The sequence below is a fragment of the Hyla sarda genome, chromosome 1, assembly GCF_029499605.1.
Source record: "Hyla sarda isolate aHylSar1 chromosome 1, aHylSar1.hap1, whole genome shotgun sequence".
Taxonomy (NCBI): domain Eukaryota; kingdom Metazoa; phylum Chordata; class Amphibia; order Anura; family Hylidae; genus Hyla; species Hyla sarda.
In genome coordinates, this window is record NC_079189.1 from 177076466 (window position 1) to 177099001 (window position 22536).

Genomic DNA, 22536 nt, shown 5'->3' on the forward strand with positions numbered 1-22536 from the left:
ACTTTATGCCAAAAGATAATGACATGTTATGATTTCTGTTTTACCTTGTAAAGCTGCGGGCAATCCCATAATATCATTTTAGCCTTTCATTGTGAATTATTATTTCTGTGCAAAAAGACTGTTTATATTTCCATTACTAAGTTAGAAACAATATCATCATTTATGGTCCTAATACCCATGGTGTCCAGAAGGTACAAAATGGAGCATGCAGCTGCCAGCATTTAGTAATTACATTGAGGGTTGGCATGGAATTATTTGTTATATTATTGAATCCCACAGTTACAGCTATCTGGATGACACATACAAAACTTTAATATCTAAGACTACGCTGGAACAAAAGCTGTATTCATTACAGGTACAACATATAGACAGAGCAAGTGCTGCAAAATTTATAGATGTCCAACCTCGTTTTTTATCCAAATGGTCTGCAGTGTTGCTTGGGTCTCCATCAGACAACCTGCCATTGTTATAGATTAAGCTAGACATTGAACTTTCATTTAAAGATGTAGTACCCTGCTGTCCCATTTAGCTGCACAACTATAACTAAACTATTATGTTATATTGTCACATTTGACAACACAGAACAGGGCAGTCAACGAATCTGCTTATACTCTACTGCTAGGCAATCTTTCATGTACTCTAGTCCTATCTAGGACACCACTTAAGTACACCTTTGCTTTTTTTGTGTTTCCCTCTTGACCAGCAGAACAAAACACATTTCTTTACATTTCTTTGAATATATTTAGTTCTACTTACCTGTGGCCCAGCTTGACCCTGTAAAGTAATAAATATTAAAAAAAATATTAGACTTTAGTAGAAATATTAGAAAAAGTAAAACCAGTCTTTCTTAAATGTCTAATTAAACCTTACTTATGCTCTATGAACTATGTCTAAAAATAAATGGTCACTAATGCACAATGTATGGTAGACTATGTCTGGTACACAAAATCTGGTCTGACTATGGGGGTGGTTTTCTCAAAAAGGGGGGTTCTTTTGAAGAGGTTTATCAAGCAGTACATCAAGATATGTTTGTAAGAGAATATACTATAGCTGTCATGGTCCTGCTATGAACACAATTTATGACACCTGTCATGAGATTTTCCCATATACAACAAGTGGAAAGTGAGCAAGTCTTCTTCCTCACCTTCCCCAGGAGACATTCCTGCCGGCAGGGATGGTGAGGATATGAAATTAAAATGTCCCCCCACCCCACTGTCCCCTTGAGTAGTCCCCTAGGCGGGGAGCTATACTCACCTAGACCAATCTTCTCCAGCTGCAATCACGCCTCTCCCCGGGATTGAAAAAACGGCAACTGCCGATGTCAAAAGCAAAATGAAATCCCGGCACTCACTGTTTGTTGCTTAGTGAAGATGTGTTTATTCACACAAGGTGATAGTACAAACTTGACGCCTTTCGGCCAATGCCTTGCTCAGACAGTCTGAGCAAGGCATTGGCCGAAACGCGTCAAGTTTGTACTATCACCTTGTGTGAATAAACACATCTTCACTAAGCAACAAACTGTGAGTGCCGGGATTTCATTTTGCTATTGTTACTACATATCCACGAGCACCACGAAAGAGTGCGAGTGCCGACTCATACCTTGGGACTACTGCCGATGTCAACACCGTGCTCTGTCTGCTTATGTTACATAAACGCAAAAACATGCACAAGAGTATGATATTTCTGCCTATATACTAAAAGGGGCTAGCCCTGCAATTATTATAATAACCCCTAAAGTGGGAATAGTAGTAATAATTTACAGCAGAGAAAATCCCTCAAAATATACAGATAACACAAAGAACACAGGAGCTATTAACATAGGTAATTAAATAATTCATCTTTATTGAAATACATTGTTCAAATACAAGGTCAGTGGACCGAAACACGTGTAGGGGGGACGGCATCCTGGTAATTCTAGTACTATTCGTTACTATCTCTGGTATGTATACACTGTGGTTGTTGCCTTACGTTTTTACTGATACTTATATGTGGCGTTAGTGTAGTCTGCACTTGCACTTTAAGGCTTTTTAGCCCAAGCTGTTTGTCGCATTGATATTGATTATATAAAGCTGCTATTTCACCCTGTGTCTACAGTACAATTTTCATACACTGGTACTCAGTATTAAATTATTGTATGTCCCAGGTATTGCCGCCATTTGCTGCCGATTTCTCCTTTTTTAACAGTTTTTATGTATTTGAACAATGTATTTCAATAAAGATTAATTATTTAATTACCTATGTTAATAGCTCCTGTGTTCTTTGTGTTATCTGTCTGCTTATGGCATGGCGGTGACATGGGCTGTGAATCACGCAGAGGGGGCATGATTACAGCCAGAGAAGATGGGACTTGGTGACTATAGCTCCACGATCAAGGAAACTGCTTACGGTGCCGGCAAGGGGCACTTTCTAACATTATATCCTCATCCTCAGGAACGTCTCCTGGAGATGGTGAGGAAAAAGATTTGACCACATATATGTTATATATGCTAAAATCTCATGACAGTTTCCCTTTAAATATAAAATAAAAAAATCACATATTGTAATAATGTGGTTTGTGGTATTTTGGATTAAATACATTTCTGAACCAGCACAGAAAACCTGAAATGCCTATATACCTAAGTCCTGCTTGTTAAAGCGTACACATGCTATGTAATCAGATTAATATATACTGTATGTCTGTGCCTAGGTACAGTGAGGTGGCACTAATGCTTTCTATTAACATTGTACAGTAATGCGACACCTGTCACCCCTGCTCATAATCCTGATCAAGATAACAGAACCTGCACAAAATACCTCTCCTGATCAAAAGGGTCATCCTCAAGACCTTACAATTCATCTCCAGCTAGATAGCTATCTACATGTTTCTACCCATAAGGAATTATCTGTGAAATCCATGTGAGTGACCGTATAAAAAAGTGACAAATTGCCCAGAAAAAGCTGAAGCTGCGCACGTTTTGGGGATAAATGATGAGATCTGTCATTCTCTATTGTAGATACTTTTTACTGTTAAATCATTGTAATTTACATGCTTGAGCAAACATCCCCCTTAGGTCAATAAACAGAATGTAAAGAGTAGAGCAATGCTAACATGATTTCCAGCTCTAGAGATGATATAGCACTTTTTACTGTAACCCTGAGTTTAGAACCTCTGTGAGGTGTCAGATCAAAGAGGGCTTGGAAATTTATAATGCTTACCATCTGATACTGAATGCTGTTTTTCTTTAACTCGCCTGTGTCCCAGGAGAACCTTTATTTAAAAATGGACATTGACAACCAGGCTGTAGAGAACTGCTGGAACTATCTTGGCTTATGTGATCCAGCAAAACTGCATGGTATTGTTGGCCGCTCTTCACAGCTCCAGCTCTATGTTTTACACATCCCCATTCACAGAGAAGAATTTATCATTGTATATAGAGTTTTTTTGGTGTATTTTTTTATGCAAAAATTTGTAAGGTTTTTTGCAAATTTTTTTCCGCAAAATCGGATATAATTTTTCATGGCCATGTCTACGGTTATGTTTACCATAGAGCACTTTCTACTTTAGAATAAAAAATTATTAACTGCATTTTTTTTACGCAAATATACACCAACTCAGAGGACAAGTAAGGGTCTATTTTGGGACAGTAAGGACTGCTACTCCCATCATCAACAGACACTGCCCATGATGGAAGTTGTAGTCCAGGGACTGAGGTGCAAATCGCACCGGGTCATTATCCAGAGACCCGTTGCGATACGCATTTATTAACTGTAAGAGCCGGCGGCGCATGTGGCTCCACTGTGCTGCCCACCGGCTCCTGTATACAGCTGTCCTAATTCATAATCCCCAGCTGCCGGAACACGGGTGCTCTGATTGGTGAAAAGCTATTAACCAATCAGAGCTCCCATCTCCCGGTGGGGATTATGAATTATAAAAACTGTATACTGGCTTTTACAGTTAATAAATGCTCTGCTGCGATCTGCCCCTGGACTACTACTCCTATCATGGGACATAGTCTGTCCCATGATGGGAGTAGTTTTAGTACCGCGGCGCTGCTGAAGGATGGCACTTGCACATCCCCTGGCTGCGGGACTTTTATAGGACTACTACTCCCATCATGGACAGACTATGCCCATGATGGGAGTTGTAGACCAGGGGCTGAGGTGCATATTGCATCAGGACATTCTCCAGAGACCTACTGCGATCCACATTTAAGTTAACAAGCCGGCGGTACATGCGGCTACATCGCGCTGCCGCTGGCTCCTGTATACACTGTCATAATTCATAATCCCCGCCGCTGGGAAACAGAAGCTCTGATTGGTCAATAGCTTTTCACCAATCAGAGCTCCTGTGTTCAGGCAAAGGGGATTATGAATTATGACAGTGTATATAGAAGCCGGTGGGTAGCGCAATGTAGCCGCATGTACCGCCGGCTTGTTAACTTAAATGCGGATCGCAGCAGATCATTCTCTGGAGATCCGCTGCGATCCGCATTTATTAACTATATAAACCGGCGGTTCATGCGGCTACATCCCTCTGCCGCTGGCTCCTGTATACACTGTCATAATTCATAATCCCCGCCGCTGGGAGACTGGAGCTCTGATTGGTCAACAGCTATTCACCAATCAGAGCTCCTGGAATTATGAATTATAACAGTGTATATAGAAGCCGGAAGGCAGTGCAGTGTAGACACATGTACCGCCGGTTTGTATAGTTAATAAATGCGGATTGCAGCAGATCTCCAGAGAATGATCTGCTGCGATCCGCATTTAAGTTAACAAGCCGGCGGTACATGCGGCTACATCGCGCTGCCCACCTGCTTCTATATACACTGTCATAATTCATAATCCCCTTTGCCAGAACACAGGAGCTCTAATTGGTGAAAAGCTATAGACCAATCAGAGCTCCCATCTCCCGGCGGCGGGGATTATGAATTATGATAGTGTATACAGGAGCCGGCGGCAGCGCGATGTAGCCGCATGTACCGCCGGTTTGTTAACTTAAATGTGGATCGCAGCGGGTCTCTGCAGGATGACCCAGTACGATCTGCACCTCAGCCCCTGGACTACAACTCCCAACATGGGCAGGGTCTGTCCATGATGGGAGAAGTAGTCCTAAAAGTCCCGCAGCCGGGGGACGTGTAAGTGCCATCCCTCAGCAGCGCTGCGGAACTACAACTACTCCCATCATGGGACAGACTCTGTCCCGTGATAGGAGTAGTAGTCCAAGGGCAGAGGGACAGATCTCTGTTCACATTATGCGTTCTGCATAATGGGAACAGAGCAGTGTATTCCCAAACAGGGAGACTCCAGCTGTTGCTTAACTACAGCCACCCATGATGGGAGTTGTAGTTTAGCAACAATTGGAGGCTCCCTGTTTAGGAACATGCTGCAGTATGTGCGCTCTTCCCAGGGGAGAGCGCAAAAAATGTACTAACCCATATTTCTTGTTTTTCTTTTCTTCTTATTTCAGATACGTGAATGCAGAGGACTACATCAGATTCGGTGGACTGCGACGATGACCAGCGTTATTTTTATTTCAATTAAATGGTTAACGAGGGCTGTGGGGAGTGTTTTTTTTATATAATTTTTTTTTCAATGTGTCGTGTTTTTTATAATTGAATTTTCAGGGTTAGTAGTGGAAGTTGTCTTATAGACTGAATATATTACTAAGCCAGGGCTTAGCATTAGCCCCAAAATCAGCTAGCGCTAACCTCCAACTATTCCCCCGGTACCCACCGCCACAGGGGTGTCGGGAAGAGCGAGAGCCAACAGGCCTGGAGCATCAAAAATGGCGCTGCAGTGTAAAGGGGTAGATCTGTGTCTACAATAGACACCTAATGATAACACATTATTCCAGATCACTTCTCCTTGAGGAGCACAACTGCACATTACTATGCAGATTTATATACCAATCAGGGCCTGTGGAAAGCTAGGGACTATTGGAACTGTAATAGGAGCTAATAGTGATTGTCACATTTGGAAATCAAACCTGTGTTCTACTAAGATTATGCCAGCAGAAACTGTCTTAGAGGTTGCAATTGAAACCGGGCCCTTATGCCGGGGGTGTGGGGGGGAAGGGAGGGTTTGGTGGGGAGTACCTGCTGTGTGTCTGCTGAGCACTTTTGCACCAGGGACCCTATGCCTTTAGCTACGTCCCTTGGATTATGCAACACATTATCTGTTGCATTGCTTACTTAAACATTAGCAAAAGTGAAATCTAATAATACTGATCTGTTTAGTACAACAGACTAATAACATATGAGCAGCAGTAACAGCAGTCTACATTCTCAGCGTGCCTGCAAACTCAGCCAAAATTATCATTCCAATTCATATTTCCAACATTTCTGCTATGAGAATTTCAATATGACCCAGTAAAATTTAATTGACTGTTAATTCACCAGACTGAAAAAAATATTGTTGACTCTGTCTATAGATCACATAACGCTATAATGTATCATAAATACCAAGCTCCAGTTATATGTCCCTCGAGTATTGTTGCGTGTAGTACATTTTGTTTTATATTCCATGGTATGGTATACAAAATCCAGGTGATTAGGTTGCCCAGTTTCTGTCACAATATCTTTTTCATTCTCATCTATTGTAAGATCTACCTGGGTAAATATTCATGGAACATTCCAGAAATTGCAAATCATCTTACCCAATGAGTAGTATGACTGGGGGGTGGGGGGTAACACCAAGCTGGAGCAAGGAGACTTAGAGCCTTGCAATATTGCATGGGAAAAAAATATGCAAAGTAATTCTGCATAAGGATTAATAAGGCTGGGTTTACACTTCAACATCATATTTTTTCCAGGTACGGCCAGCGGTGACTGGCCCTAGGACTGCGCTGCTACTGCTGTTCCCATAGCTGACAATGTCTGTAGAGCGTGTTCTGCCTGAAGAATGAACAATTCCGTATTGTGAACCCGGCCTAAGGGTATGAGCATTGAATTACAGGGAAGCTATCTCCAAAAGGGTGGTACTAAAGAGCAAGCTCTTTTCCTTCTAGAGAAAAAATAATTTGCATCCCAAAGTATAGAAGGAATTCTTATTTTTCTCATTCTCTTGTCCTCATAGATCAGGGTGTAGAATTTCAATTCATTGAACAGTGATCAAGCAAAGGAGTATTCATAATGTATTTCTAAATTCTAAATGTCTAAGCTTAATAGGGCCATAAAGGACTTCAAAAGAGCATTATCACATGCATATACAGATAAGTGACCATACAGTGGTTTCCAGAAAAATGTACCCAGATACATTCCCTTCTACGCCTATCAAGCATGGCGCAAGATGGATATACTAGCAGGTGCTGGGTTGACATAGATAGTGTTGTTGAAATGAAATTAGGCAACAACTAGTGCGCAACTATGTAAATACTTTTGGTTTTTATTGATTTCTCAAATTAGGTGTTGTTACTAGGTGGCAGCATATGATGTTAATCCCTTTAAAAAGTAGTTCAGTTAAGGTATATTTACCCCCTATCCAAAAGATCGGGCATAAGTGTCTGACCATGGGGGCTCTGACCCTTGGGACCCCCTGCGATCTCATGCCTGGAACGCTGGCACTTCCCATGCATGGATCTGTGTCAACTGCCCCCCCTCATCCCCATGCATTGGTATGGGAGAGCTAGAGATACACGAGTACAGTGATTTAGCTCTCTCATAGAGATGCATGGAGGGCGTGCACTGACCCCTGCTCCAGGCACGAGGAGAGGTAGATCGCCATGCAGGAGATTGCGAGGGATCCCATCCTTCAGACACACTTATCCACTATCCTGTAAGGACACAGACAAATTGGACCTTAAAGGGGTACTCCGGCTCTTAGACATTTTATCCCCCATCCAAAGGAAAGGGGATAAGATACCTGATCGCGGGGCTCCCGCCGCTGGGGACCCCCGTGATTTTGCACGCCGAACCCCATTAAAGTCAGTCCCCGGAGGCGTTGTGACATCACGCCTCCGCCCCCGTGTGACGTCACGGATCTGCCCCTCAATGCAAACCTATGTGAGGGGGCGTGACAGTATGTTACCTTTTTAGGTATTTCACAGGAATAGCAGCAAATCTGAGGAGAAAATTCAATATCTCCATTTTTTACACTAACATGTTAAAAGTGAAAAAGCCCCCATAATTTTTATACAAATTCCTCTCAAATGAGAAAATACTTCATATGTGGATCAGAAGAGAAGGAGCGACAAGGGCTTTTGGAGAGTGAATTTTGCTGAAATGGTTTTTGGGGGCATGCCGCATTTAGGAAGCCCCCATGGTGCCAGAACAGCAAAAAAAGAATTCACATAGCACACTATTTCAGAAACTACACCCCTCAAGGAAAATAATATTTGGTAAAGTAAGCCTTAATACCCCACAGGTGTTTGACGAACTTTCATTAAAGTGAGACGCAAAAATTAAAAAAAAAAAAATTTTCACAAAAATGTTGCGGGCGCACTACAGAGCTCAGAAGAGAAGGAACGCCTTTGGGCTTTTGGAGAGAGAATTTGATTGGAATGGAAGTCGGGGGCCATTAGCGTTTACAAAGCCCCCATGGTGCCAGAACAGTGGACCCCCCCACATGTCAACCCATTTCGTAAACTACACCCCTCATGGAATATAATAAGGGGTGCAGTAAGAATTTACACCTCCACTGGTGTTTGACAGATCTTTGGAACATTGGGCTGTGAAAGTTAAAAATTAATAAAAACTTGTCAATCACCTGTGGTGTGTAAAGGCTCACTGCACCACTTAGTACGTTTGTGAGGGGTGTAGTTTCCAAAATGGAGTAACGTGGGTGTTTTTTTTTTTGCGTTTATGTCAGAATCGATGGAAGTATCGACTCCCCTGTGCAATCACCAATTCAGGCCTCAAATGTACATGGTGTGCTCTTACTACTGAGCCCTGTTGTGCACCTGCAGAGCATTTTACGTCCACATATGGGGAATTTCCGTACTCAGCAGAAATTGCGTTACAAATTTTGGGGGTCTTTTTCTCCTTTTACCTCTTGTGAGAATGAAATGTAAGGGGACAACATCAGCATGTTAGTGTAAAAAAATTTTTTTTTCTACACTAAGGGGTAAAAGGAGAAAAAGACCCCACAAATTTGTAACACAATTTCTCCTGAATACTGAAATACCCCATATGTGGCCCTAAACTGTTACCTTGAAATATGACAGGGCTCCAAAGTGAGAGAGCGCCATGCGCATTTGAGGCCTAAGTTAGGGATTTGCATAGGGACAGACCCAGATGCAAGCGTTACACTTGCCTCCTCCACCAAAATGATCCTACAGCAGTGCTTCCCAAACAGGGTGCCTCCAGCTGTTGCAAAATTCCCAGCATGCCTGGACAGTCAATGGATGTCTGGCAATACTAGGAGTTGTTATTATGCAACAGCTGGAGGTTCCGTTTTGGAAAGAATGCTGTATGAGACGTTTTTCATTTTTATTGGGGGGGGGGGGGTAGCTGTGTAAGGGGGTATGTGTATATGTAGTGTTTTACTTTTTATTTTGTGCAGGCGAAGTGTAGTGTTTTAGGGTACATTCACATGGGCGGGTTTACAGTGAAAATTTGCCGCATCTCAAACTTGCAGTGGGAAACTCACTGTAATCCCCCGCCCGTGTGATTGTACCATGTACACTTCAACTCCCAGCATGCACTGACAGCCAAAGGGCATGCTAGGGGTTGTAGTTATGCAACAGCTGGAGGGGCATAGTTTGGAGACCACTGTGCCCCTCCAGCTGTTGCAAAACTACAACTCTCAGCATGCCCAGAGTGTCCAGGCATGCTGTTAGTTGTATTTCGGCAACATCTGAATGGGCAGATGCTGCAGAACTACAACACCCAGCATGCCCGACTGTCTGGGGTTGCTGGGAATTGTAGTTTGCAACATTTGGAGGGCGTCAGTTTGGAGATAACTGTATAGCGGTCTCCAAACTGTGGCCTTCCAGATATTGCAAAACTACAACTCTCAGCATGCCCAGACTGTCCAGGCATGCTGAGAGTTGTAGTTCTGAAACATCAGGCCCTTCAGATGTTGCTGAACTACAACTCCCAGCATGCTTGGACTGTCTGGGCATGCTGAGAGTTGTAGTTTTGCAACATCTGGGGGCACAGTTTACATACCACTATATAGTGGTCTCCAAACTGTGCTCTCCAGATATTGCAAAACTACAACTCCCAGCATGCCCAGACTGTCCAGGCATGCTGGGAGTTTTAGTTCCGCAACATCTGGCCCTTCAGATGTTGCCGAACTACAACTCCCAGCATGCTTGGACTGTCTGGGCATGCTGAGAGTTGCATGCTGAGAGTTGTAGTTTTGCAACATCTGGGGGGACATAGTTTCCATACCACTATATCATGGTCTCTAAACTGTGGACCTCCAGATGTTGCAAAACTACAACTGCCAGCACGCCCAGACAGCCAACGGCTGCCTGGGCATGCTGGGAGATGTAGCTTTGTAAAATCTCGAGGATGATAGTTTGCACCTGCACCACCGATCGCCTGCTGCCCGCTCCATTGCGCCCATCACCCGCTTCGTTACTGGTTCCCCCACTCTGCCCGGACTGCCATTGGTGGGCAGAGCGGGGGAATTAACCTTAGAACCCCCTGCCCCCCATCTGTGATTGGTCGGTCGCTTGCCACCTCACTCCTATCCTTCAGGGTGATCAGGCTGTGATTGAAAGCTCCGATCACACTTATTTTCTGAGTGATCAGGTCACCGGAGACCCAATCACCCTGGAAAAAACGTTATTCGCCTGTCAGAATTGACCCCCCTGGGCATTGCCATGGGATGCCTGCTGAACGATTTTAGCAAGCATTCCTTTCCGATCACCACCTGGCAAGTGGCGGTGATTGGAAATGCCTAGGGCGTCAACACCTTAAGCACCAGGACGCAAGGGGGTACCTGTACATCCTCCGTCCCCAACAGGTTAAAATTGCCCTATTTTGACCAGCTATAACTTTTCCATATCAGGGCTGCATGAGGGCTCATTTTTTTGCGTTGTGTAGTTTTGAATATATTTGACTTAATTACTTTTTATTACATTTTTTGAAATGTGATGTGACCAAAAAGCAGCAATTTGTTTTACGTTTACGATGATCACCATTCAGTTACATTATACAACAGTATACAAGATATCACACCTTCTGAAGGCTTAATGATCGCTGATGTCCACCATTACCAGTGGGTCCCCAGCTGCGGATAGCAGCCAACATGCCCCCTCCATGTATCTCTACTTGAGAGTTGGAGAGACAGCGTTTGTGTATCTTCGGCTCACCCATAGAAATACATAGAGGGGGCATTTTGGCCAACACTTCATGGGGGGATCAACACGCCCTGTTCCTGGGGACTGTGAGTGCCGTGCAGGAGACCGCGGATAGTCCCAGTGGTTGGACCCCCCGCAATCAGTCACTTATCCCCTTATACTTTTACATTGTAAACATGGGCTATGAAAGTGGTGGTGGTGGTGGGGGGAGGTGTTGCGTAAAAATGTGATTGTTGTGAGGGTGTTTAGAAGCTGCTGCTGGCCCCTGCTGCCCCATCTCCACTTTCCTCATTAACCTCCTAGGGACCATTGTTATTTTGTACCATTATCATGGGGATAATAATACTGGGTGCTGTTGTCCTCCCACTTGTTGCCTCTGCATTGTCCTCTGTACGGATGCCTTGGGTCTTCCTTTCCTTTATGCTATGCGGCATTTCTCCTTTCTTCCGCCATGTGTGAGGATGAATGTGGCACTGCCTGTGCATGTGGGAGTGGAACAGCAGAGAGGGGTGGCTCAGCATAGAGATGAGGAAGATCTGAGGCTCCGTTACTGTTGGAGACCACACAGAGGACAATGCGGAGGCAACGAGTGGGAGGACAGCAGCACCCAGCATTACTATCACCATGATAATGGTACAGAATAACAGCAGTCAATTGGTTGGTTAATCAGGGAAACGGAGAAAGGCCATTAGGGACCGGCAGCAGCTTCTATGTGTATACTGTATAAACACACCCTGGCAATAACACATTCACAGACACCCCATTGCGCGCACTGTGACCACAGTCCCTATGTGTTTTCTTTTTTTTACTTGTGAATTAGAAATTGTATATATTATAAACAAATAGATGTCTAATATGGTATTGGTCTGTCTAACTCCATGGTTAAAACTTGCCAAAACCTTGAGCAAAACATTTTAGTCAAGTGTAAACTTAGAACATTCTGTAGTCCTGGATTTTCCACACCCTTTCTGCTGTCACACCAGTCATCAAATGTATGTCATAGAAGAGACTAAAATATACTATTGGAATTCTAACAGTACATCTTATGTATTTAGGGGGTATTAGGGATTGTCATTAAAAAACAATACCGATTTATTGTCATTAAGTATAAGAAGCTTTTCAAAAACATAGTAAATAAACAATTTGATGTATTTAATGGGGAAGGTTTCTCAATATGTTCACAAAATTTTTAAAAATATACTATTTGACCCATGCAACTGCATCAGACATAGTGGTTGGACTTTTATTATCCTAAGGAAGTGAATAGAGATGAGTGAACTTACAGTAATTCGATTCGTCACAAACTTCTTGGCTCGGCAGTTGCTGACTTTAGTCTGCAAGAATGAGTTCAGCTTTCAGGTGCTCTGGTGGGCTGGAAAAGGTGGATACAGTCCTAGGAGAGAGTCTCCAGCCCACCGGAGCACCTGAAAGCTGAACTCATTTATGTAGGCTAAAGTCAGCTCATTTATGTAGGCTAAACTGCCGAGCCGAGAAGTTCATGACGAATCGAATTACTGTAAGTTCGCTCATCTCTAGAAATGAACAAACAAATATGCTATGACATGAGCCATACGCTTAAAATCTAACAGGGGAAGAAAATCCCATAAGACTGTTGGTTTCATGGATTTTCATGTTTGGATCACTGTTATAAGGTGAAATATATTTTCCTATGTTATATCTTTGACAAAGGACTCCATATATTAACATTTATTTTGTAGGATTATTATCTGACAATGACACATGACTGCTGCACTATTATGTGACAGAGATGACATTGGGGCCCCACAGGAATTAGGGTCTTGATGTATCAGCAACCTCTGTAGATACAATACAGAATATGGAGCCCCATATTCTGTATTGTATTTTCCTATTTTTCCAGACAGCGTGGGTATAGGCGTCAGTTGGGTAGCTCGGGTCTTTATTGGTGAATAGTCTGACAAAACCTCTCCAGATCTATATACAACATATGTATATAGTTTCACCCCAATGTCAACACACAAGGTTTCATGAATAAAATAAAGAGAAGAATGTAAAACAAGACTACAAATTCAAAATGCCACTGTCTGCAATATAATATTATCCTGAGCCTCAGTAGTGTCCCTAAATGACTGTTATTTTGCTAATATATTTAGGCTATAAACAGTTTACTAAATTTATCATATGTGCCAACCAACCATATGATCAAGGGAATTCTATAATCTTACATTAGTAAAGCCTACTCACCTCTACAAATAGTTTTTAACAAACTTATCAGACCAAATGCATCAAAACAGTGGAGAGCGTAAACTAAAAGGGTTTTCCAAAACTTTTTCAATAGGAGTGAGCAGTAGTAACCCAGAATGCCCATTACTCAATGTTAGGACCTGTCTGCTTCCAGCTCTGTTTACTATGTATTGCGGGTGCTTCACCTCGGCAGCAACCCACTGATCAGATATAAGTGGCTGAGGAAAGGCCAAAACCCCTTAAAAAAAAAAAAAAAAGAGACAAAACTGACAAATTTAAAGCTGATCTGCCAGCAACTTTTACAGTATAAAGTAAGGACATGGCTGTGTAGGGCTTTTTTAAATTTTTTTTTACTCTAAGTCCCTTCATACTTCTCATTAGTTAATTGACCCCTCCAGCGCTGAGATGACAGAGTTGCAAACTAGGTTTGAAGCCCACTGGGCATTTCACACGGCCCATCAAATTCTGTCCCCTTCGTCAGTTAGTCACCGCACTGTCAATCAGTAGTTAAAGAGGTACTTGGCCGTGATGGCACGACCCCCGCCACCTGCACCCAGTGTTCGGAACAAAATGTTCCGAAAACTGGGTGCCGGTGGCGGGGGTCGTGGCATCACGACCAAGCCCCTTGTGACATCACGTCACGCCCCATCAAATGCAAGTCTATGAGAGGGGCTTGATGGCTTGATGGCCATCACGGCCCCTCCCATAGACTTGCATTGAGGGGGCCAAGTGACGTCACGAGGGGCTTGGCCATGATGTCACGACCCCCGCCGCCCGGACCCAGCATTTTAAACAAATCTGCGGGACCCCCGTCCCCGTGATATGACATCTTATCCCCTATCTTTTGGATAGGGGATAAGATGTCTAGGGTTGAAGTACCCCTTTAACCAGCACACAGAGCGGAGTGACTAACTGGTCAGGAGGTTGAACTGTGCTGGGCGGAGGAAAACACATAGTAGGCTCCAATGCCTTATTTGAAAAGGTTCGTTTGTCAGGTCCTCTCACCATTTTATAATCTTGTTCTGAGACACTTACAAATGTAAAAAGTTGCATAATAGAAAGTGTCTTTTCTTTCTTGACTTGTGTTATTATATTTGACACGTGTGTTGTGCCAAGTTAATTATTTAGTTTACATACATTTGGAAATTGTAAAAAAATTTAAGCTGGAATCAGATTGGTTGCTACTGACAATGCTGGAGCCTTTTGTTACAAGGCGTTTTATATGGGAGGAAAGAATTAGAAAACCACATTATATTTCATTTTACAATAATAAATAATGAACAGTTATAAGTCGGCTTATGAATCCGAACATAACATTAGATTTGTACAGATTACATGGGTATAAAAAGAAAGTTTTGATATAAAAAGGTAAAAAAACAAAAAAATACAAAAAAAAAAAAACATAAGTTCAATGGTGTGAATAATATCAGTATAAAGCACCCGCTGTGATTATTAGCCATAAGAGAAAGAACAGTTTTAATGAAAAAGTTTTTGTTTGTCACTCATTCCACATATCCACAATACATAATGTCACTTTAAATGAATATTTTCCTTGCAATTCTAAACATCAGATTGTCATTAATTCAGTGTCACTTGCAGAATACTTCAAGTAAATTACAATTTCAAAAGATTATTAAGTGGATTTCTAGACAAAAAAAATAAAATACATCTCACAAGAAAAAAAGAAAATGATACTTACAGGAGGTCCTGTGAAGAGACATGAAAAGAAAGCAAAGAAAAGATTAGTTAGCGACATCACATACCAATGTAAAAATAAATGTTCATTGTATATCTGTCCTCTATAAATCTATTTGTCTGTCACTCAAATATCTATTATCTATTTGTTTGTCTACCTATGTCTGACTGGCCGGCTCGGACTGGAAACAATAACAAATAATAAAGACATCTATTTGTTTGATCCCATGATCTATATGTTGTCTGATCCCATGATCTACAGTGATCCCTCAACTTACAATGGCCTCAACATACCATAGTTTCAACATACAATGGTCTTTTGTGGACCATTGTAAGTTGAAACCAGACTGAACATACAATGTTATGGACAGTCCAGATCTGTGAAACGTGTCAATGAACCGACCAATCAGAATGGGCATTCACTGGTAAAACTCCTGTATTACTGAAGCGTATGCACTGACTGGTGTCTGGTAGCGCCCCCTACAGTACAGGGGGGGTATTACATGTTCTGTACTACTCTTTGGGTCAGGGTTAGCTGCTCCTTTGGACGCCAGGTGAGGGCGGCTCCATGTTACTTTTTTTTAGAACATTGCTTGCACTGTACAGGACCCCGAAGAAGCTCCTGTCCTCTACATAGACCAGTGCTTCCCAAGCAGGGTGCCCTCAGCCTTTGGCTGTCCGGGCATGCTGGGAGTTGTAGTTTTGCAACAGCTGGAGGCGCCCTGCTTGGGAAACACTGACATAGACATTGATTTACAGCTCCCAGCAGCTCTTTCTTACTTTTATATGTAAGGACTTGCTATATCTTTATTAGATATCTACTTATTTTTCTTTAATTCCCACTTTTTTCCTATTTTTGGATGACATTTTGGTGCCTTTAGAACCAATTACCAGGTTTCCATAGAGTTATGGTCTCAACATACAATGGTTTCAACATACAATGGTCATCCCAAAACCAATTAATATTGTAACTTGAGGGACCACTGTATATGTGTTAGGGTCTGTTTGCGCTGGCATCAAGGTAATACTGTAACCAACTGAAAGCCTAACAGAGTCCATTGACTGTAATGGAAAGAACCCAGATATTAGGGCTGTGATACAGAATTGCAGATGATGCTATTCTTCTTCTAAATATCCCTTTCAAACAATGGGCAGTTTAATTGTAAAGTATTCACAATTTATAAGTTAAAATAAGAAAATGTAGAGAAACCCCGGTATGAATAAAGTCTGACTAATCTATGCTTCATATTACTAATGTTATAACCCTAAATAGTTCATGAGATGTGAGATGCCATCAGTTTTTAGCAAGCAACGCACTGTTAGTACTCAAAAACTCACAATGTCAAAATAGTGCAGTCCTCAACATAAACACCTTCATTTTTCCAACAAGGTATTTAGCTACACATAAATCTTATTACAATGTAAGCAGTGCACTGATATTTTACATACTGCACATTGTATCCAGTGCAATGGATAGACAGAAGGAAACAAACACAAATATGTATCAGTCCTTCTGGTTGCTTTGAGGATAAGACACATGTAGAATGTCTCCTCAGGTTGTAGGGGAAGTGAATTTTACCACTGTATACACATATATACATGTGATTATTTGCGAAAATTAATTGAAAATAGTTTATCATACCTTGCCTGCAACTTCACCTACCAGAAGCCGGTAACCATAGATTTCAATCACCAGCCTGAAGGATGTGGTAATGGATACATCATCCAGGGCAGAGTGAGGATCTCTGTAGGGTCAGTAGATTGGATTCGCTAGAAAATCTGGGGGACCTCATGGCATCCATGATCTCAAAAATGCAGTTGCCTATAGCCTTTTGCTCCTACTTTAATTGTTGTAGTAATGTGATTTTATACAGTTATGGCCATTGGGCATGGAAAACATTTATTTATGTATGCATGTATGTATTTATTTATTTAGATGGCTACTGTAGTTTGGGTCACTTTTGAGTAAGAGTCCATTTTTTTAGTTGCTAAAACAATTGTCCATAGAGGCAGATAGCACTCATTTCTCCAGCTATAACAGGAAATTGCTAATCGGTTTCATCATACTGAAGACTATGCCTCCACCGTGTGGTTATACCTTAAAGGGGTACTCCAGTGGAAAACGAAATTTTTATAAAAATACATTTTTTTTATCAACTGGTGTTAAACAGATTTGTAAATTACTTCTATTTAAAAATCATAATCCTCCATCACTAAGCAGCTGCTGTATGCTCCAGAGAAAGTTCTTTTAATTTTGAATTTCTTTTTTTATCTGACCATTGTGTCCTCTGCTGATACCTCTGTCCATGACAGGAACTGTGCAGAGCAGGAGTAAATTCCCATATCAAACCTATTCTGCTTTTGACAGTTCCTGTGACAGACAGATGTGTCAGCGGAGAGCACTGTGGTCAGACAGAAAAGACATACAGCAGCTGATAAGTACTGGAAGGATTAAGATTTTTAAATAGAAGTAATTTAAAAATCTGTTTAACTTTCTGGCACCAGTTGTTTAAAAAAAAAAAGTTTTCAACCGGAGTACCCCTTTAAGTACAGTGCTGCCTAAAAAAAAATCAAAATAGACAAATAACCATTTAAATTAAGTGATGTAATAGACAGACCCCTATTTCTAATATTTAATGACAGGGTCTGTCCCACAGGACTAGCGGTTAGCAAGTAGGGCCAATAGTCAAAAAGGGACCAAAACGTGACCACAGAAATCATAGGCTTGTTAGCTTAAAGGAGTATTCCGGGCAAAAACATCTTATCCCCTATCTAAAGGATAGGGGATAAGATGTCTGATCACGGGAGGCCCGCTGCTGGGACCCCCCCAATCTTCCTGCAGCACCTGCATTCAATCTCCCTGCAGCACCCGCATTCCTTTGGATAGGGGATAAGATGTTTTTGCCCAGAATACCCCTTTAACTTCCGTCATATGTAAATTGTTTGTGGGTTTAAAGATAGGCAACCAGAGTAATACAGGGAATGGGAGGACTACAGTACCCAGAAAAACTATTTGAATTAGGGTTATTTCGTTTAGAAAAAAGATGGCTGAGGGGCGACCTAATAACTACAGATGCGGGTTCTTTACTGTAAGAGAAGTGATCATGGTGATCACAATAAACTCCTTGAAAAGGGGCCTGGATATATTTCTGAAGAGTAACAAATATTAGAGGTTATGGATATTTGATTTATAGGGACAGAAATTTAATCCAGGGATTTATTCTGATTGCCATATTTGGAGTCAGGAAGGCATTTTTCCCCTGCTTTGGGGCAATTGGCATTAGCCTCATATTGTTTTTTTTTTTGCCTCCTCTGGATAAACACAGTAGGGACACAATAGGGAGATAGTTAACTTGATTGACTCTGGTCTTTTCTCAAGCTATGAAGCTGCAAGTAGTACAGAATGCATTCCTTTACATTATTACCTGAACCGCTGAAGCTTACACTCTGCCTCTCTGGTATACACCGATGGTTCATTCTGCCCCGCATAGTTCAGTTCAGCTCAAATTAGCATAGTCTAGAAGCCTCCCAATATCATTCAGTGAGAAGACTTAGGAAAACAACATGTGCCAGTCTGACTGAATGTTTTCCCCTTTTATATCAAGTGAATCAAACATTCAATCAATGCTTTCAATTAGGTTATTTAAGGCTGCAAAAGAGTGCAGGGCTACACAATGAACTCCAACAGGTGTAGCTGTAATTCAGTTTTCTTATTGAATTTCTTTATTGTAACATTAATTCAGAGGCAGTAAAATGTTTTGTTGCGGGGGAAATATCGCCCTGCCATACAAAATCTGCTTTATGAGAGCTGAAGGACAAATTAGTATTTCTATAAAGGTGTAGCATATCAATGCCACATTATGTAGCAGATGGGTTTATAAGAGTTCGCTTATTGCCAATAATTGGCAGGTGCAGACCACAACAGCACGAGTCTGCGGTAAATGTTCTAGTGACGGGTGCTAGAGCAGATGTTATAACAAAAGAAACCCAGGGTGAAGTCACAAGAAAAAGAATTAGGTGCTTACAATATTGGAGCACTCATACATTCAAGTACATTGTGAGATAAGCTTTTGGGAGAACATTAGGATACTTTTTATGCTACTGTATAGAGTGTCATACATCTTATATAGCTGGTGACTAAATGCTTGTTCAGCAGATGGCTATTCCTCCTGACTCCCCCAAACATACAGTATATGCTGAAAGTCTTCAGATTTTGTTACATTGGGGCCCAGTGCAATATTCAAGTTTCCTCCCATCATTCTGATTTCAATATCCATAATGACGAAATGAAAACTTAATGTTAGAAATATCTGAACATTTATTAAAAAGAAAAAAAATTGTATGAACTGTATATAAGTATTCAGGCTCTTTACTCCCTATCTAGTTGAAGCACCTTTGGCAGAGTTACAGACTCCAGTCTTCTAGCGTATGATCCCACAAGGCTTGAATACTTGGATTTGGGGATTTTCTGCAATTCTTCTCTGTGGATCATCTCATGTTCTGTCAGATTATGTGGGGCCTGTTGGTGGACACCCATTTTCAGATCTCTCCAAAGATGTTTGCTTGGGTTTAAGTCAAGGCTCTGGCTTGGCAACTCAAGGAGATTCATAGAGTCTTTAAGTCTCTCCTGTGTTGTCTTAGCTGTGTGTTTACGGTCACTGGGTTGAATTTTCAAAGTTTGGGGGTAAATTGCGACAGCTTTCTTAAGAAAGTAGCCTGTGTCAATTGCGTCACATTTTCAAATAATTTTCACCATGTTTATGTATTTAAAGGGTGTGTGGCCTATGTAAAAGGGGTGTGGCTTAAACTACACAACAAAATAATTCTTACCATTAACTTGGCCAGCAAATAGGTGGTGCAGAATTGAATTAAATAATGTAAGGGCACTCTGGATTAGGTTTACATTAAGAATATATCTCTACTTTGCTTCATTTTGCTTTTCCTCTACCCTGACCAGTCTCCCTGTCCCAGACTCTGAAAAACACCCCCATAACATGATGCTGAAACGTTGAGAATTGAGACCAAAAACCAAAATTTTGGTTTCATAAGACCAAAGAATCTTGGTTCTCACAGTCTGAGAGTCCTTTAAGTGCTTTTTCTGCAAACTGGTCTACGTTAATGTATCTTTTAATGAGAAGTTAGTTCTTTCTGGTCACGTTCTTATAAAGTCCAGATTGGAGGAGTTTCTCACATCTGCACACAAGATCTTTGGAGTTTAGCCATTGAGTGACCATTGGGTTCTTTGTAATCTCTCTCACAGCAAGCTGTGTTCCCCTGACATGCCGTTACCACTACTGCAGCCGGAACCTGACGTTTGTTCAGAACACCGGGTGCCGTGTGGAGATCGTAGGGGTCCCAGTGGAGGGACCTCCACTATCAGACATCTTATCCCCTATACCCTTGGGATAGGGTATAAGATGTCTAGCAGCAGAGTATCCCTTTAACATCTACTGTTGGGGAATGTAAGGACACTCCCATACACATCAAATTGGCCAGTACCACCATAATTTGCAAGTTTGGATTATATAAAAAAAAAATATATATATATATATATATATATATATATATATATATATATAGATAAGTTAGGAGTAGCCGTATTAGTCCAGTGATGCAAAAAGCAAAATCATCGGTAGTTGCAGTATCTTGTAATACCTTTTTTATTGGACCTTTTTTATTTTTTATTTTGGTCTCTACAAAATCTTGTTAGTCCAATAAAAAAAGGTATTACAAGATACTGCAACTACCGATGATTTTGCTTTTTATATATATATATATATATATATATATATATATATATATATATATATAAAAAATCCAAAAATAAGCAGCACATCGAGGTAATTGAAGATATGTAGGTAGGGTGCACGCATGCTGGAGCCACGGTCCACTGGTTCCTTAGTAATAGTCGTAGTAATATGCAGCACACCAAAATCTAGTGCAAAGTGCTTTTTATTCCATGAAGTACAAAAGCTTTTGTACTTCATGGAATAAAAAGCACTTTGCACTAGATTTTGGTGTGCTGTATATTACTACGACTATATATATATATATATATATATATATATATATATATATATGTGTGTGTGTCTGTGTGTGTGTGTGTGTCTGTGTGTGTCTATAGCCACCTTGAGTCTATTCAGGCTGCAGCCACAATTGTAGGCCATGCACTGAACCATGCATTTTTCTTAGAATACATATGTATTATCTGAACAAATACACATATATAACACTATACACATTTTTTTCCATCAATGCTTTTACTAAACAAGCATTGATGAAAAAACTGCGTATACTGCCACATGAAAATACTATGGTATACATGTCCACATTGAAAAGTATTACTACCATTTTCGGAATTTAAGTGATGTGGTTGTGTGCAGAAGTTCTTCTATATAAAAGTTTCCATAAATATGACAATTATGTTTTAATACTTCTTATGGACCACTACTGCAATTTGTACCTACAGTGCAGGAGGTTATTCGGTGCATGTATAGAAGTTATGTTTTATGTAGGTAATATATACAGTGGTGTATCTGATCATAATAAAAAAATAAAAATAAACATCTTACCTGGTTCTCCTCTTCTGCCCCTCTTGCCTCTTTGCCCAGGTGGACCTGTGATAAAAAATAAATACTCACTTAGATTTAATGTTTGGGAAAATGTGACGTATTTTACAATAAAATAAATAGGCTTATCAACTTAACGTTGTTATTGGCTGCACGTATATAAGGCAAACATTTTTAGTTTTGCAGAGCTTTAGTAATACAACTAAATTTTGCATACCTTGGCTAGTATACATGATGAACTGAACTTGTCAGCGCTTGAACCTACGACCTTTTGTTTGGAGCAATAGTTAAAGCTGGAGCCGAAGAAATTACTTCTGAAGTAATTTCATGACTTTACTATTAATGTTCCTGACAAGCAATTATTCACAGTATTATTCAATATGAATGAAATGTAGATTGAAGTCTGCTCTGAAATACCAAAGGCAATTTAATAAAACCTACAGGCTACAAGCCTACAGCAAATCTAAACCAGCAGAACCCCATTACAAAAGCATATCAAGGTAATATTTAAACTGAGAAGGACATATATGTTAAAAGTCAAGGAGCCACTCTTGTTAAAATCTCAGAAAACATGGTCAAATGCAGGTGTTCACCAAACAACTTATTAGGTTACACATTATTTATACTGTACCTATACACTACATATGGAAAAAATAGAGAAAAAAGGCAGAGCACCTTATAGGGTGACACTGGGTTGTAATTTATGGAAGAATATGAGAGGTGCCTAGTGGCCGCTCATTTCATGGAGTTGTTTGAGCACACAACACCCATATGCACTTTAAGAATTGAATGGTAGGCCAAGGTTCTGTCTAGGGAGTA

At 41.0% G+C, this 22536-nt stretch overlaps 1 protein-coding gene across 1 annotated transcript in view; it reads right to left on the reverse strand.

Annotated features, from left to right (window-relative positions):
• Window positions 1-22536, reverse strand: part of COL25A1 (collagen type XXV alpha 1 chain) — a 452042-nt gene that overhangs the window by 161189 nt on the left and 268317 nt on the right. Inside the window, exons 3-5 of the mRNA XM_056564488.1 lie at window positions 21721-21765; window positions 15153-15160; window positions 757-774 (exon numbers count right to left, since the gene is read on the reverse strand). Coding sequence (XP_056420463.1) covers window positions 757-774; window positions 15153-15160; window positions 21721-21765 — 71 coding nt within the window. The remainder of the gene's footprint in view (window positions 1-756; window positions 775-15152; window positions 15161-21720; window positions 21766-22536) is intronic.